The sequence below is a fragment of the Rhinolophus sinicus genome, chromosome 3, assembly GCF_057876585.1.
Source record: "Rhinolophus sinicus isolate RSI-liver-muscle chromosome 3, RSI-T2T, whole genome shotgun sequence".
NCBI lineage: Eukaryota > Metazoa > Chordata > Mammalia > Chiroptera > Rhinolophidae > Rhinolophus > Rhinolophus sinicus.
The window spans coordinates 75,069,857-75,084,472 of record NC_142503.1 but is presented as its reverse complement, the minus strand read 5'-3'; the positions used below and the strand labels follow the sequence as shown (position 1 = coordinate 75,084,472).

Genomic DNA, 14,616 nt, shown 5'->3' with positions numbered 1-14,616 from the left:
TGTGAAGTTTAGCCTATGTAATTACACCACAAGAAAATAAACTATAAGATATGAATAACCGAAAAAAAGAAGGTAAAAATATCCTTTTTTGCAGATGATATGATGATCAGACAGTCATGTCAATTAAAAGAAACAGCCCGGTGCAGCCAGATAGCTCAGTTGGTTAGAGCGCGGTGCTCTTAACAACAAGGTTGTTGGTTTGATCCCCACATGGGCCACTGTGAGCTGCGCCCTCCACAACTAGATTGAAACAACTAATTGACTCAGAGCTGATGGGTCCTAGAAAAACACACTTAAATAAAAAAACTTAAAAAAAAAAAAAAAAAAAAAAGAGAAACAGCCAAATAATTATTAAAAGTAGCAAGTTTCACTGGACCAGCAACAGAACCAACACAAAAAAAAAGTAGCTGAATTCCCTACATGCAGCAATATTTAGTATCACTATAATAATATATAGCACAACGAACAAAGATCACATTTACATTAGCAAAAAAAATTTAGGAAATTACATTAAAATATGCAAAATAGCACTAAATAATCTTAAATATATAAGATTGTAAGGAGGAGATATGTAAGGAGGAAAGCTGAAAAACACACTTCACTGAGGAAATTAAAAGACCACTTGAATGAGGATGTATGATATTCCTAAATGTGAAGATTCTTAAAGATAACAAATTTCTCCAGTTTAATTCAAAAAGGAATTACTTGGGATATTGATTTAAAAATGATCCTGAAATTCATCTGGAAGTATATACATGGATGAATAGCCAGGATATTAGCTTTAAAAGAGTAATTATGAGTAAAATTGAAAAACATTTTTGTTTAGTAAACAAAGTATTCCAAATGCAGAATAGAGAATAAAATGTGTCCTTTTTACAAAAAGATGGGACACTGCTTACTTGGATGCTTCTGTCTTTAATATTCTGCATTCCTTCTGTCTTTAGTATTCTACATTCAATAGACGGCTGAAGTTAGACCGTCAATGTACCTTGGGTGGCAGCAGTATGTTGTCAACACCCAAGATGTCTAACTCTTTTCAATAACCTTATAGCGGCATCTCAACCACTTCTTCAGCAACACTGATCTTAGGACTGTTAGTACTACCACCCTTCCATACAAGTGGTTTTTATTTCATCCAAGAAAAGAGGAAATTTATCAAAGAAACCTCCACTGCTATCTCACAGAATCTTGAAACGTTTTTGTGACCAGCAGTTTTCTTTCCAGTTGCAAATGACCTACCATGCCCTAAGCTCTTGTTAAATTTTTCATGTATCGTGGAAAATGACTGAAGAGTTCCATCTTGACCTGTTGAGATATATATAGAAAATGCCTAATCAAGCTTCATCAAAACAATGGACCATCTGAATCACAGATCGTTAAATCGGATTCTATAAAAAGCTTTAAGTTATAGTTTGGGACACTTTAAAAGGAGAGTCATAATGCAACTACATTCTTCATTACAGTATTCAACTGTGCACAGAATTCTATTTATTAAGAACAAAGAATAAAATGAGGTACTAATAATTCTCAGCATATTATTAGAATAAGCGAGGGCTACATTTTCAGAATCTGACCATGCTGAGGATTAGTAAATAGAATGACACTCCAAATGAAGATATCATCTACACTGCTTCCTGAAGTATTAAAAAAGAATGGCCTCATTTTTCTTCATCTCATTTTATCTACATTTCCAAGTCACTCAAAGGGACAGCTGAATCTAAAAATATGTAAATACCAAAACTTACTAAGTATTAAGCACCCTGCTCTCAATAACTGTTGGAATTAACTAATAGCATGAAGCAGAAACTCACTTGCGCTAAGAATTTGTTGTCCGTTTTGTCCATAATACCTAATTTTGGTGAGAGGAGCACTATGTCCCATTCTGAATCTCAAAAGCCGTCCTTCACCTGCGGGACCATCAAATATCCATATCTGCCAAGAAATACAAAGGTAAGGTTCTTCCACAATGTGTGAAGTACTCTGCAAGAAGCCAAATCACCTTTGACATAAATCAGCTGGCACTGGGTAATGCTTCCCATGCCGCTGACAGGGGCTGCAGGAGAGAGAAACTATAACTCTGTCTCACCTCATTGCAATCATGTAAACTCCTGGTTTTTTTGTGTTTTTTTCAATCTATACCACTATCTTACTTATCCCACATTCCTTCCATCTTTTAGGTTCCAGGCTAATATATTAAAGCAGGCTTGTAATAATACAAGGGTAGGACAGATGAGTTAGGAAGATGACAATGATAATCATAATACCCTGAGAGCATTGTCAGCACCATTTGTGACAAGAAGTGGCTCTCTATGGAGAAATGTCAGTCCGGCGATTGCTGTAGAATGTGCATTTCTCATTTGATTGACTAATTTTTTGTCTTCAAGATCCCAGAGTCCAATATGGCCACATGGGCTTCCAGCTGCCATTACTGGATGACCGTCTGTTATTAAAATAAAATACATTAACAAAAACATGCACCATAAAACAACTACATAATTCTTTTCTCCACCTTTTTAATCAATGAAGTTAGAATAAACTATACACCAAGAATCTATCCATAGTCTTTTGGCTCTTCATATCCCAGTATTTCATTCATTACAGTATTTCATTCATTTCTATTAGATTAAATTACAAGAAAACATCTATTAAGAAAATTTCTGAGCTTCTAAGTAATGCATTTTAAGTGTTCTTAACTCTTATCAATAATTAAGACTTACCTGTACGAAATGAAATCGAAGTAATAGGTCCCCAGTCTTGACGAAACTTCATTAACGTTTCATCAAACTTAATGTTGTGAATGATAACCTGACCCGACATAAGACCAACAGCAATCACATCCACAGCTGGTGCCTGAAAATTAAATTATTCACTATTTTCAGAGCGTTACTAATCCTGATTATATGCATCATTACTTATGCGTAATTAAAAGAACTTATGGAATATCTTCCTGAAGGTGGCAAAAAAAGGGCACTAAGTATTACTATTGTGGCATACTTTGGATTTAGCATGGAAATAAATATTTAGGAATGATTTTTCTAAGTTACTTCCCAGCTTCAAATCTGGTAGTCACCAGCACCTCCCTACCCCCAAAACAGCCAACTTGGGGAGAAAACAGCTATAATAGAAAAGGAAGCTCACATGTAAAATCACTATAAGTCATTGACTGGATGGAAACAAACAAAAAAAGACAACTCCTAGAAAACATATAAAGGCTCACCATATGCATGGCAACATAAAAGGCCAACTACAAAGGAAGTGAAGAATTGTTTACTCAAGGAAAACAAAAAAAAACCTACAAAACAGGTTAAAAGGCAAAAAAGTTTTACAATTAGTCTGTTCCATCTCTAATAGCCTATGATTATAAACTTCATTTTATACAACAGTCTTACACACAGGCTCTATATTAATTTCCTCTATTATGCAGAGAAGATCAATGTCCAATACTATTATAGAATGGAATCAAGCCAAACATTTGATCAATTGGCCATCATATGACTACAACGCATAAGAGCCTGTGTAGAATCTGTGGATATTAAAACAAGTATATTCCTTGCCCTCAAGGAACCTAATCATCTGATACCTTTGGGGTCTTCTGGGCAGGCAAAGGCAGAGCAAGGTTTATAGTAATAACAGAGGATAAAAGAATGCATGTAAATTGGGCAGGAATAAGTAATGGATATTTAGAAAGACCAATGTACATTAGCTGCATACGTCCAATTACGTATAAGATTATCTGCAGACAGACTTTCATTCATTCATACGTGTTCTGCAGATGCATAAAAACAAAAAGCAGTTATTTCTGGAAGAGTCCAGGCTTTAATGAAATATTAAGATTTTGGCCCCAATTATTTCAAACTATAAATATCAACATCCTGACAAATGTCTCTGTACGACCTACAACCTCCCGGCTTCACCGAACAATTCATCGCTGCTCTGCACAAGGCACTGGACTACATGCTTGCAAGATAACTAGTAAACATGGTTCCACAGCAACTACAGGTTTAGAGCCTAATTCCAGGCAAAGGAATTTCTACCAAGTTTACAGTCAAAGGTTTTATTACTTGCTTTCAATTACATTTCCAAAACACAATTTTTAGGGTAATATTTACAAAGATAAACTAGTCTACATATTTTGTGTTTAAGTCCAAACATATGATCGACCCCTGAAGCTGAAAGATTCTACAACTAACTTTGTTTCTTCTTTGACTTGACAGAAAAATACTAACCTGCTGAAGAGCTGTCACTCCAACTTTCCATCCTGGAAATGTATATAGAAGTTTACTACAAGAAGAAAAATAGTTGAAAGCTATTTTTTGGAGGAAAATAAAATCAACTACATATTAAAAAGTTAAAAGATAACAGGTGTGATATTTATTAAGTTCTTACTCTGTTCCCACACTATTCTAAATATTATACATATATATATATATATATATATATGCTTATTTAATAATCTTCAAAACAATCCCATGAGGTAGACATTTTCCAGATAAAGAAACTAAGTAACTTAAATATGTGAAATAAGTAAACTAAGGTCACATGACTAATAATTTACAGAGCCTAGAGACATCAATTCCAGACCTCACGCGGCTAATAACTACTATACTATGCCACCCAGTTCTTTAAGAAAATAGAGGGGAAAAAATACATGAGTAAAAACCATTTTAGATTACAGACAACAGAAAACAATATTAGAATATAGGCAGATCTCATTTTTCACTGTATTGTGTTTCTACAAACATATCATATAGGGAATACATTAGAACTACATTACTGCTCGTATGTTACATAACTGTTATATGACACTAGTGATGCTGCCAAATTTCAGAATCAAGCCATGAATGATAAGTCAGTCCATGGAGAGCAAACAGAGATCTCTGAAACTGTTATACTGATAATCAATAAAGTACTAAATCATGTATTAAATTCTGTAACTGGGCACAGATTATTAGTTCACTCAATGACTACCCATGGGATACTAAATGTACAATAAAGAGTGTAAATATCACATAAAGAGCCTAAAGAGATAACCATAGGGGCAGAGCCAAATATCTCAGTCATTATCCCTGAGCCTAGCACAGAGTAGGCAGTCAATAATATTTGTTAAATGAACAGGAACACTAATTTAAAACTAAAAACCAGGATAAACATTAAACCTTTGAGAATCGTACTTTCTCTCTTGAATTTATAAGGGATTTATAAAGACAATTTGGATAGTCAAATATTTTTGTTTTTCTTTTTAATGCTATACAAAGATGTCTCGGCTACCCCTTTTTTCTCTTGATAAATATTCAAATAACAGGTCGAGTTATTTAAAATCATTTATCTAGCCCTCTAGCTATACCAATATTATAGTAGATGTCCATCATGTTTATGGTTGATGATGAAATACTTTAACTCTGAAAAACCATTCCTATATGTTATCACTAAATGAATACTGACTTGCTTTGCCTTCTTTTACCTTGGTTTATCGAAAACTAGAAGCTGCCCAGTGACAATCTAATAATTATTTTCTGATCTTACGTGACTTTACTAGATCCTTCTCTACAGCGATATGGATTTTTTACAGTGAGTAGGGCCATCAGTATATACTTTTCAATGGGCATTTATGAAGCTGAGTAACCATTCCAAAAACATGTATATTTATTGAAAGCCCTTTCTTTAATAAACATATAAAGGCAGGGAGAGAGAACTGAGAGGCTTAAGTATGCATTAGGGAGTAGCAGATGAGAATATGGTAGAAGCGATCCATGTTGTGTTCTGAAAAAGTGCTTACTTGGACTTTACGTTCCACAACTGTAGGCTTCCTTGTTCACTGCCAAGAAGAATTTTATTCAAGTAGGTACTTGGATGCAAAATTGCAGAAATTTTAAACACTGATTTATCGAAAGTCAATTGCAGGTATTCTTCTACAAAAGTAAGTTATAAATAGCAAGTAATTATTTTTTTATAAAATAGTTCAAAATATTTTTCATATACCCAAATATTTAGCACTTAAAATCCACCACATCAAAGATTTATGTACTAATATAAATCAAAGACTTATATATGAACCTATAAACATTCCTTGAGAAATTTAAAAAACGTGTTGAAGGACAATTTATAAATATAATTTAGACTCAAAAATTTTCTAAAAGTTCTAATATCAATAGTAAAAAATTTCACTCACCGCTGAATTGGTTTACAGAAATGAAAAATAGAGTTAAAAAAATATGAAACTAGCAATCGGCCTTATTATTTTTATAATTAGATCAAGAAGTGAGTGAATATTCCACATGAAGTGTTTGCTCTGAGCTCTTCCAAGGTGAGAAGGGCCAAGTATCTAAAAAGCTTGATGGGCCACTCAAAGATGTGAAAAGTAGAGGCAAACCTCAATGAAACTAAGAACAGTGTCTCTCACACATTTCCACAGAACCTCTTACAGAGGAGAGTAAAAGAACTTAGAGCCCTGTGCAGTGGGATATAGCACAGCCTGCTGCAAGATCAAAACATTTTTTGAAATCTTACATACATTTAAAATTCCTATGTGTAAAGTTTGTTTTCTACTTCACATAGTTCCATCTATGATGAAAACAATTTTTCACTAAATTTCCCAATAAATTTGAGTATCAAAGAAGGTACATTTCACTTAATCTTTAATTCCACATACTATCTGGCACACTGCTACACACTCCTAGGGGTATGTATAACCCAGTTTAAAAAGCATAGACACAGGTGAAATTATACCAAGTTTACTTTAAATACTATTTTCAAAGATCTTTGCCTTTATTCAAAAATAGCAGTTTTACTTAATATCGTTATAAAGAGCTCCCTGAAAACACTGGTTCAATGTGTTGCTGTTAACAAAAAGCTGGGCACCAGCATCAACAGAAAGCCTGCTAGATTCTAAAATCACATTCTCTAAATTTATAAAAGACCTTTTAACAGCCATCTGCACAGGGACTACTTTTGGAATTCTGTTCCCTCTACTTGAGCAGACAAAGAAAAGAGTAACTAATTTGAATAATACATGGAATAACTCCCAGGAGAGCAATCTCTAGAATTTCTACTAAAAGGAAACATACTGTATCAAAAAATGAGTTAATTAAGAGATAATATAAGATAAAAATGTAAACAGATTAAAAAACTAAAAGCTTTGGGCGGCCAGATAGCTCAGTTGGTTAGAGCATGAGCTCTGGACAACAGGGTTGCCAGTTCGATTCCCACATGGGCCAGTGAGCTGCGCCCTCCATAACTAGACTGAAGACAATGAGCTGCTGCTGAGCTTCTGGAGGGGCAACCTGATGGCTCAGTTGGTTAGAACGTGAGCTCTTAACAAGGTTGCCGGTTCATTTCCCGCATGGGATGGTGGGCTGCGCCCCCTGCAATTAAGATTGAAAACGGCAACTGGACTTGGAGCTGAGCTGCGTCCTCCATAACTACATTGAAGGACAACGACTTGACTTGGAGCTGATGGATCCTGGAAAAACACACTGTTCCCCAATAAAAAAATTAAAAAATAAGACAAAAAACAACTTAAAAGCTTTAATTCGTGAAAGATCCAGTCTGTTACTGAGGAAACCTGGGAATAGTCTGGTGATAAATTCCTAATCTTTGAAGATAACATAGTCGCATAAACATAGCTCACTGCATACATGCCACTGTACAAGTGTATCACTGTTAAAGGCTGTTGACTCATCCTTAGAAAAAAGGATGTATATTTTCCTTCATATCACAGGATCTTCAAGTTTACTATTATAATCTCTTTTACTGAGAGTTGAAAATACAAACCAAGAATTAATAAGTGTAAATATATACCAAAATACACTCGAGAAAATAACATATCATGTCATTCAACTGGAGAACTGTAATAGAAAATGTACTAGTTGAGATAAACACATTTAACAGGTTATAAATAGCTCAACTAGCTGATTAAAATTGCTTATCTGTTTTTCACTCAGAACCTTTTTTCCTATACATGTTAAAGATTCTTTCTTAATTTTTTTTACTGCTTATATTCGAAACCTCTGGTGTTAAAGTTATGCTTACATAGGTTTTTAATTTTAACTACAAACATACCACCCCAAGATAAAGCAACAAATTGGTTAATTCTTACCTTCTGAGTATATGTGCCATATAATAAGAATGCTGTCAATATCAACAGAGATAACGTGATCCCCAAAGGGTTGCAAAAGACGGATTTCTGCCTTATGACCCTTAAAGGTATGTACTACCTATAATGTCAAAATTCAAAAGAATTATTTGATATTATTAATCATTCATCATGTAATATTATTTATATTAACCAAAAAAATGCTAATTCTGAAGATGTTCATATTAAGAAATGTGGTCCAACTTTTGATTATCCATTGACAAACAGCAAGGAACTAGGCATTTCCCCTGCTCCCCGAGCCAGTCCAATAATAAGGAAATATGAATTAGGAATACAGAAATGAGACCTCAGAGACTCAGCCTCCCAACTGAGCTTAGGGAGGAGGCATGCACACATCTGGGTCCACAACCCAATTCAAGCAGCATAACTCCATGCATCCTAGAAAAGTGTTATATTCTAGAAGGCTAATCTCTAGTGACTCCACCACCACCTGGGTTCCAGATGAGATGAGGGAGGCGAGGTGGGAGATGTAAGGTACTTCTTTCCTATAGCTTTCTGTTTTAGGGAAGAAGTATTCCATTCCTTAGTAACTACAGCCCCTTCTTCAGTTTCAGCTCTCGCCAGGTTCCAGGAACTCTATTTCTTCTCTATGACCCTTTGGCCCTAACGATGGAAACAGCTTCCTATAGTTGATAGACTCTGATGCCCTCCCACATCTACCAGGGAAAATTACAAACTGCAATACTTTGCAAAAAAAAAAAAAAAAAAAAAACAGACACATTTCCTGACTAAAAATTCAAACAACTGCCATTAAAGAGCTCCACAGGTAAGTTGCTGTCCTCTGCCACACACAGTGATAATGTGTGTGGACATTAGGAACATTAGGAACAAATGTCAGTCCAAGTCAAACCTTGACAAGTACACTGATTCAATCACTTGGCTATCTAGGCATCCCCACTGTCATTTTCCCTTTTCATTCTGGACCACTAAAGCCAGGTCATCAAGTTGTCCCAGGACAAACTTAGAAACCAACAGGTAGCTAAGACAAGAAATGATTCTTCCTCAGCAGTGGAGAAACAAAGAATCTAGGTTTCTCAATTTAGGGAACAAGCACTTGGTTTTTAGAAAAGGAGTCATGGGCTGAGTTGTCCATAAAAAAGAACAGCCAATTCACATAAAGCAGTAGTGCAAATATGAATCTCCCAGGAAAGCATTTTCAAAATATACAGAACTAAATCCTATCTCAACCAAATATACAAAGTGGAAAGTTCCAGAGAGAAGACTCAATTGCCACGAAAATTTTGAAGATGTCCAAATAATTCTGACATTAACCACTGGGAAAGAAAACGATACTAAAGTTTTAACTAATTTTAAGAATTTGATGAAATTAACTTTCTCTTCCTCCAGAAAACTGTATATACGCGTATGTTAAAAAAAAAAAAATCAACTACTAACTGCAAAAGACAAACAAATAAAAATAGTTCAGTGACACAAACCTCTTTATTTCGAGCAAATGCAGAGAATACATTCCCGTAAGCAGCAAAGACTAGCCTCCCATCAGCTGCCATACAGCAGATATCCTGTGGAACAGAGTTACCTAAGAAAAAAGAAATATAAAAGAAGTATGAATTTTTAAGCTCTTGGATCAGATAGAAACCTCAAGTATACATATAACATTTTTCATGGTTTCATACACACACACATACATATACACATATATGTAAAATGAAAGCTGAGAATTAGAGTATAAAATTTTGACTTTAATGTTATTTTAGACATCTAATAACTATCAGACTGAGACTATGAAACCACCCTAAGCTTACCTACGAGAATTAATGTCTAGTATTTGCAGACAGAGAGACATAATTCTAAAGAAATAAAGCTTTTTGAGGTTACTTAGGAAAAACTTAATACCTCACTTAAAGCTCTAGCAGATGGTCATGCATGTGAACGCCTTCAGGAACATCAAGTTCACTAATAACTCCAGGAAAAAACTTTAAAACTAAATAAAAACCTAGAACCCTGTATAACTCTACACTATAGAGTACCCTAAGAAAAAAAAGTCATGATATTCTATATGCTGACCCTTAAAACGAACAATATGTTTCCACTCAGTCCTCTCCAAGGTAATTATGCCTATCACATCTAAGCATTGTTTATACATGATTTCTTGAGTCCTCTCTCACTACTATAATCAACTTTTAAAAAATGTTTTTAAAGAGTTTTATTGAGAAACAGTGTGTATTTCCAGGACTTCATTGGGGAACAGTGTGTTTTTCCCAGGACCCATCAGCTCCGAGTCAAGTTGTTGTCCTTGCAATCTTAGTTGTGGAGGGCACAGCTCAGCTCTAAGTCCAGTCGCCGTGTGGGGAGATGAACTGGCATCCTTGTTGTTGAGAGCGTGAGCTCTAAACAACTGAGCCATCCGGCCGCCCCTAGGCAGCTCAGTGGCACTCTAGTTGCGGAGAGCGCAGCTCACTAGCCCATGTGGGAATGGAACTGGCAGCCCTGTTGCTCAGAGCTCATGCTCTAACCAACAGAGCCATCAGGCCTCCGTGGACTTTTTATTTTTTATTTCCTGTTTTGGAGGCAGGAGGATTAGAAGATAGAGGATTGTTTTAAGTATTTTTCACACTGCATATTACACTTCGGAGTTTCATTTCCATATTATTATTATTATAGGTTTATTATCTACTTCTGTAATCAACTTAGGATATAGTGTCCTTCTGTCTTCTATAATCTTTTATAAAATGTAAGTTTTATCAGACATACACACTGGATTCCTTACAGTTCTCCTGTTTCTCTTACAAATACCATTATTTGATAGTGAAACTAGAATCTCTCAGCCCCAGGAAGCCCTTTATTCTATTAAGCAGTTTTCAAAAAAATAAGTATTCCTTCCTTTGGAAAAAATATCAAAATGTGGGATAAGGGAAAACTCTCCCTTCAGTAAAAGAAATGATGGAATCAAAAAAAAAATCACTATTTGGAAATCATAATACTGATTCAGGCAAGAATCACTAAATGATAAAAGCAGTGGTTCAAAGAGTAATAAGATATTTACATAGTCTCCAAGTATCTTACCACAAGGTACTTAATAATTACAAAGAGTAAAACTTTAAAATGGAGCTTCTGACAAATCTCACCTTAACCAAATGATCAAAGTTATCACTGCCAGGAAAAGGACTAACAAACAGCGTGTGCCTCCTGAAAGATTCACTGAGAATTCAGCATCATTTCTTTGCTATTCTTGCCATAGTGCATAACCTGAATCTAATAATCAGGGAATTTTTTTTAATCAAATCAAAGGACATTCTAAAAAAGAACTAGCCTAGATAGTCTTCAAAAATGTTAATGTTGTAATATGCAAAGCTTGACAAACTATTCCACATTAAAGAAAACTAAAAAGATATCACACATTAACTGAATGTAACACATGATCCTGACCTAGAGTTTTTGGTTGTTTGTTTGTTTGTTTTTTGCTATGTATCAGATATATGCACTGGATTCCTTTTATTTTCTGTAAATCTTAAATTTATGTCAAAATTTTATAAACATGCATATTCAAGATAAAGTCTACACTTACTTACTGCGACCAGACTAAGTTTCTGAACCTGTTTTAAAAAAAGAAAAAAAAGGATTAAATTTTCATTAACAAAAACAATTATAATAATATAACACTTGAAGATTAAGATACAAGTTCATACATAAATTTGTTACGCTGCCCTTCCTAAAAAAGACATTGATTCTAATTTTCATTATTAGGAAAGCTTACAGTTTCAACTATTTCATCAGGGGTGGTGATGGTAGGTGCAGGTGAACATTTTCTATAATGGGCCATACAGTAAATATTTTAGGGTTTTAGAGGCTATGTGGTCTTTGTCGCAAATACTCAACTGCTAACGTACCACGAGAGCAGCCATATATAATACATAAATATATGTGTATTCCAATAAACTTAATCTATGAGTAAAGAAGTTTGATTTTTATATAATTCACATGTCATGAAATACTGTTTTTAAAATTTTTTTCTCCAATCATTTAAAAATTTCAAAACTGCCCATCTCCGAAGCACAGAGTTCAGAGAGGTGTAAATGGGAATTCAAACACTAGAGATACAAGAGTGCTAAGATTGAAAGGGCCCTTAGGGATCAATTAAATATCCTGGTTCTTAAATGAGAGTAGATGTCTTCATGCCATGCCAAAATTTGACTATACTGTATTCTACTACTGTGCAAATTTTAGTTGAAGTTGTTATGACCTATTATAATAAACACAAGCATACATGGACAATAATTAAAATGTCATGGGTCATATAAAAACAAATGGTGGGCACGATTGGCTTGTGGGCTCTAGTTTGCTGACCCCAATCAATTGTTACTGATCCAACCCTGTAGCCTTGAGAAAGTTACTTTGATCTTGCTGTGCCTCAAATTCCTCATCTACAAAATAAGGATTAAAATAGATAACTACTTTAGGGGATTATTATGAGGATTCAATGAATAAAATTTGTGTGAAACAGAGTGCAGCCAGTCACACAGTAACTGCTCAAAAAATGTTAGCTACTATCACCACCATCTCCACCTTGGGCATGGCCCTCACTTTCCCTTCCGCTAACTCTGCGGCTACCAACAACCAGTTCATCTTGCTAATAACCTGCTTGATTTTCACGATCCTTCAAGCAATACAACTTTATAGCACCGTTTCCAGAAAACGTGCTTAACTAACACTTGCTATTATCACTCTCATCATCAAGAAAAGGTCTGTTTTCACAGCGAATACATTCATTTGGAGAAGACAAAAGAAACAAGTAAACAACAAAAGACGATTTCAACGATTGGTGAGATATGATGAGATATTAAAGGAGAAAAGCCCATCACTAACAAGCAGGAAGGGTGCTACATAAGGGTGTTATGAAACAATGATGTGTATGTACCTTGCAAAGAAATTGCTGCAAGGTTTGCAGTAAATGGCACCATGACAGACCCTCAACACTGGCAGAATATAGATGCCGGGGAACTTTAGGGAAATTAGTTTGCTATCAATATGGATAGTCCCCTAAAATATAATTAATCTCAACCCCATCAGTTCTCCCAATATATTCTTTCACATTAAGAATGCGGGGGACGAGGGACTTGTCTTAATCACATTTACATCTTCAAAGGAACTTCAATAGATATTTACTGAACCAATATATTGCCACAGAACTGAAATGTTCTCCAGTATTCTCCCCTAGCCAGACTGCCTCTGAAACTCGCCCCAAGCGGGGATGTGATGCTTAGGCGAAACAGGGCAAGAAGGGCTTAAGGGGCAGAAAGGCAGGAAGCGAAGCCTTGGTAGGTGGAAGGGAGGGGTCGGGATCACCCCAGAGCTGAGCTGGCGGCCCAGGAGGGCGATTCCCGGGATGCCCGCGAAGGAGGAAGGCACTCACGTCATAGGTGTGGAAGCTCTTGCCCACGCAGGTAGTCACATAGAATCGGCGCTTCAGCGCACTGAACCGCACCACGTGTGGAATGTCGTTGCTGAAAAGCCCCAAAGCCCGGAACCCTGCGAACAGCGCGCTGGCCGTGCGGCCTCCCGCGTCCTGCTCCATCGCTGCGCGGGGCCCGGTTACTCTGGACTCCAGTACCGGTGCAAACCGCGTACCCGACCTTTCCGCGCGTCTCGTGGAGGAAAGCTTTGCTTGGGCAGAAGACTCACAGTCGCTTCCGGTGTCAGCTGCCAACCGCGTGAGCGGAGACTTTCCTCAGTGCAACTGAAAAAGAGCTCCCTCCGGAGCTTGCAGGCGAGGCTCGACTTCGGTTCCGCGGGCCACAGTCTCCAGCACTTCATTGATGCTCCTGAACTCTGGTAGGGCTGGAAGAAACTGGTCTCTTTTCCGTGGGAACTTAGGGAAAGAGAGCGACAAGAGAAGCGCGAAGTCCAAGAAGATGAAGGGGAGACCAAAGTCTTAACCCAAAAGGTGTCAGGTTAAACGTGTAAAACCATGAGACTATGAAGAAATTTGAACACTGTCTGGGTATTTGATGACACAAATTATTGTTAATTTTTATGTGACAGTAGTGTTGTGACTATGTTTTTAAAGGTCCTTATTGTTTAGAGATACATCCCGACATAGTTACACATAAAATGATATATCTGGGGGTTTGCTTTCAAAATAATTGGGGATGAAGTGCAGTGTCTAGATGAAACAAGACTGACAATTGTTGAATCTCAGGAGTGGGTATGTGAGAATTCAGAATACTATCCTGATGCTTCCAATAAAATTTCAATTCTTTATAATAAAAAGATTTTTGTTTGCCTTCTACTGAGTTTATTTACAGTAAAAATGAATGGAATATTAATGGATTATTAATTTTTCCCTCTGAGTTACAGACGTATGTACAACCTAGATAAACATTTTTAAGAATTTTCTAAATTGTGTATAATGCAGATGTTGCTTTTATAATCAGAAGCAAAGACATCTGCATCTATTGGCAATTTGGGGAGAGAATTAAAAAGTTTCCTGACCAGGACTTTACAGT

At 36.0% G+C, this 14,616-nt stretch overlaps 1 protein-coding gene across 1 annotated transcript in view; it reads right to left on the bottom strand.

The window, feature by feature from the left end:
- Nucleotides 1-13,821, bottom strand: part of WDR36 (WD repeat domain 36) — a 39,624-nt gene extending 25,803 nt beyond the window's left edge. The window contains exons 1-10 of the mRNA XM_019727769.3: nt 13,524-13,821; nt 11,679-11,706; nt 9,589-9,689; nt 8,096-8,213; nt 5,777-5,909; nt 4,227-4,281; nt 2,718-2,850; nt 2,265-2,440; nt 1,812-1,932; nt 1,240-1,305 (exon numbers count right to left, since the gene is read on the bottom strand). Coding sequence (XP_019583328.3) covers nt 1,240-1,305; nt 1,812-1,932; nt 2,265-2,440; nt 2,718-2,850; nt 4,227-4,281; nt 5,777-5,909; nt 8,096-8,213; nt 9,589-9,689; nt 11,679-11,706; nt 13,524-13,685 — 1,093 coding nt within the window. The 5' untranslated portion in view covers nt 13,686-13,821. The remainder of the gene's footprint in view (nt 1-1,239; nt 1,306-1,811; nt 1,933-2,264; nt 2,441-2,717; nt 2,851-4,226; nt 4,282-5,776; nt 5,910-8,095; nt 8,214-9,588; nt 9,690-11,678; nt 11,707-13,523) is intronic.
- Nucleotides 13,822-14,616: the final 795 nt, after the last annotated feature.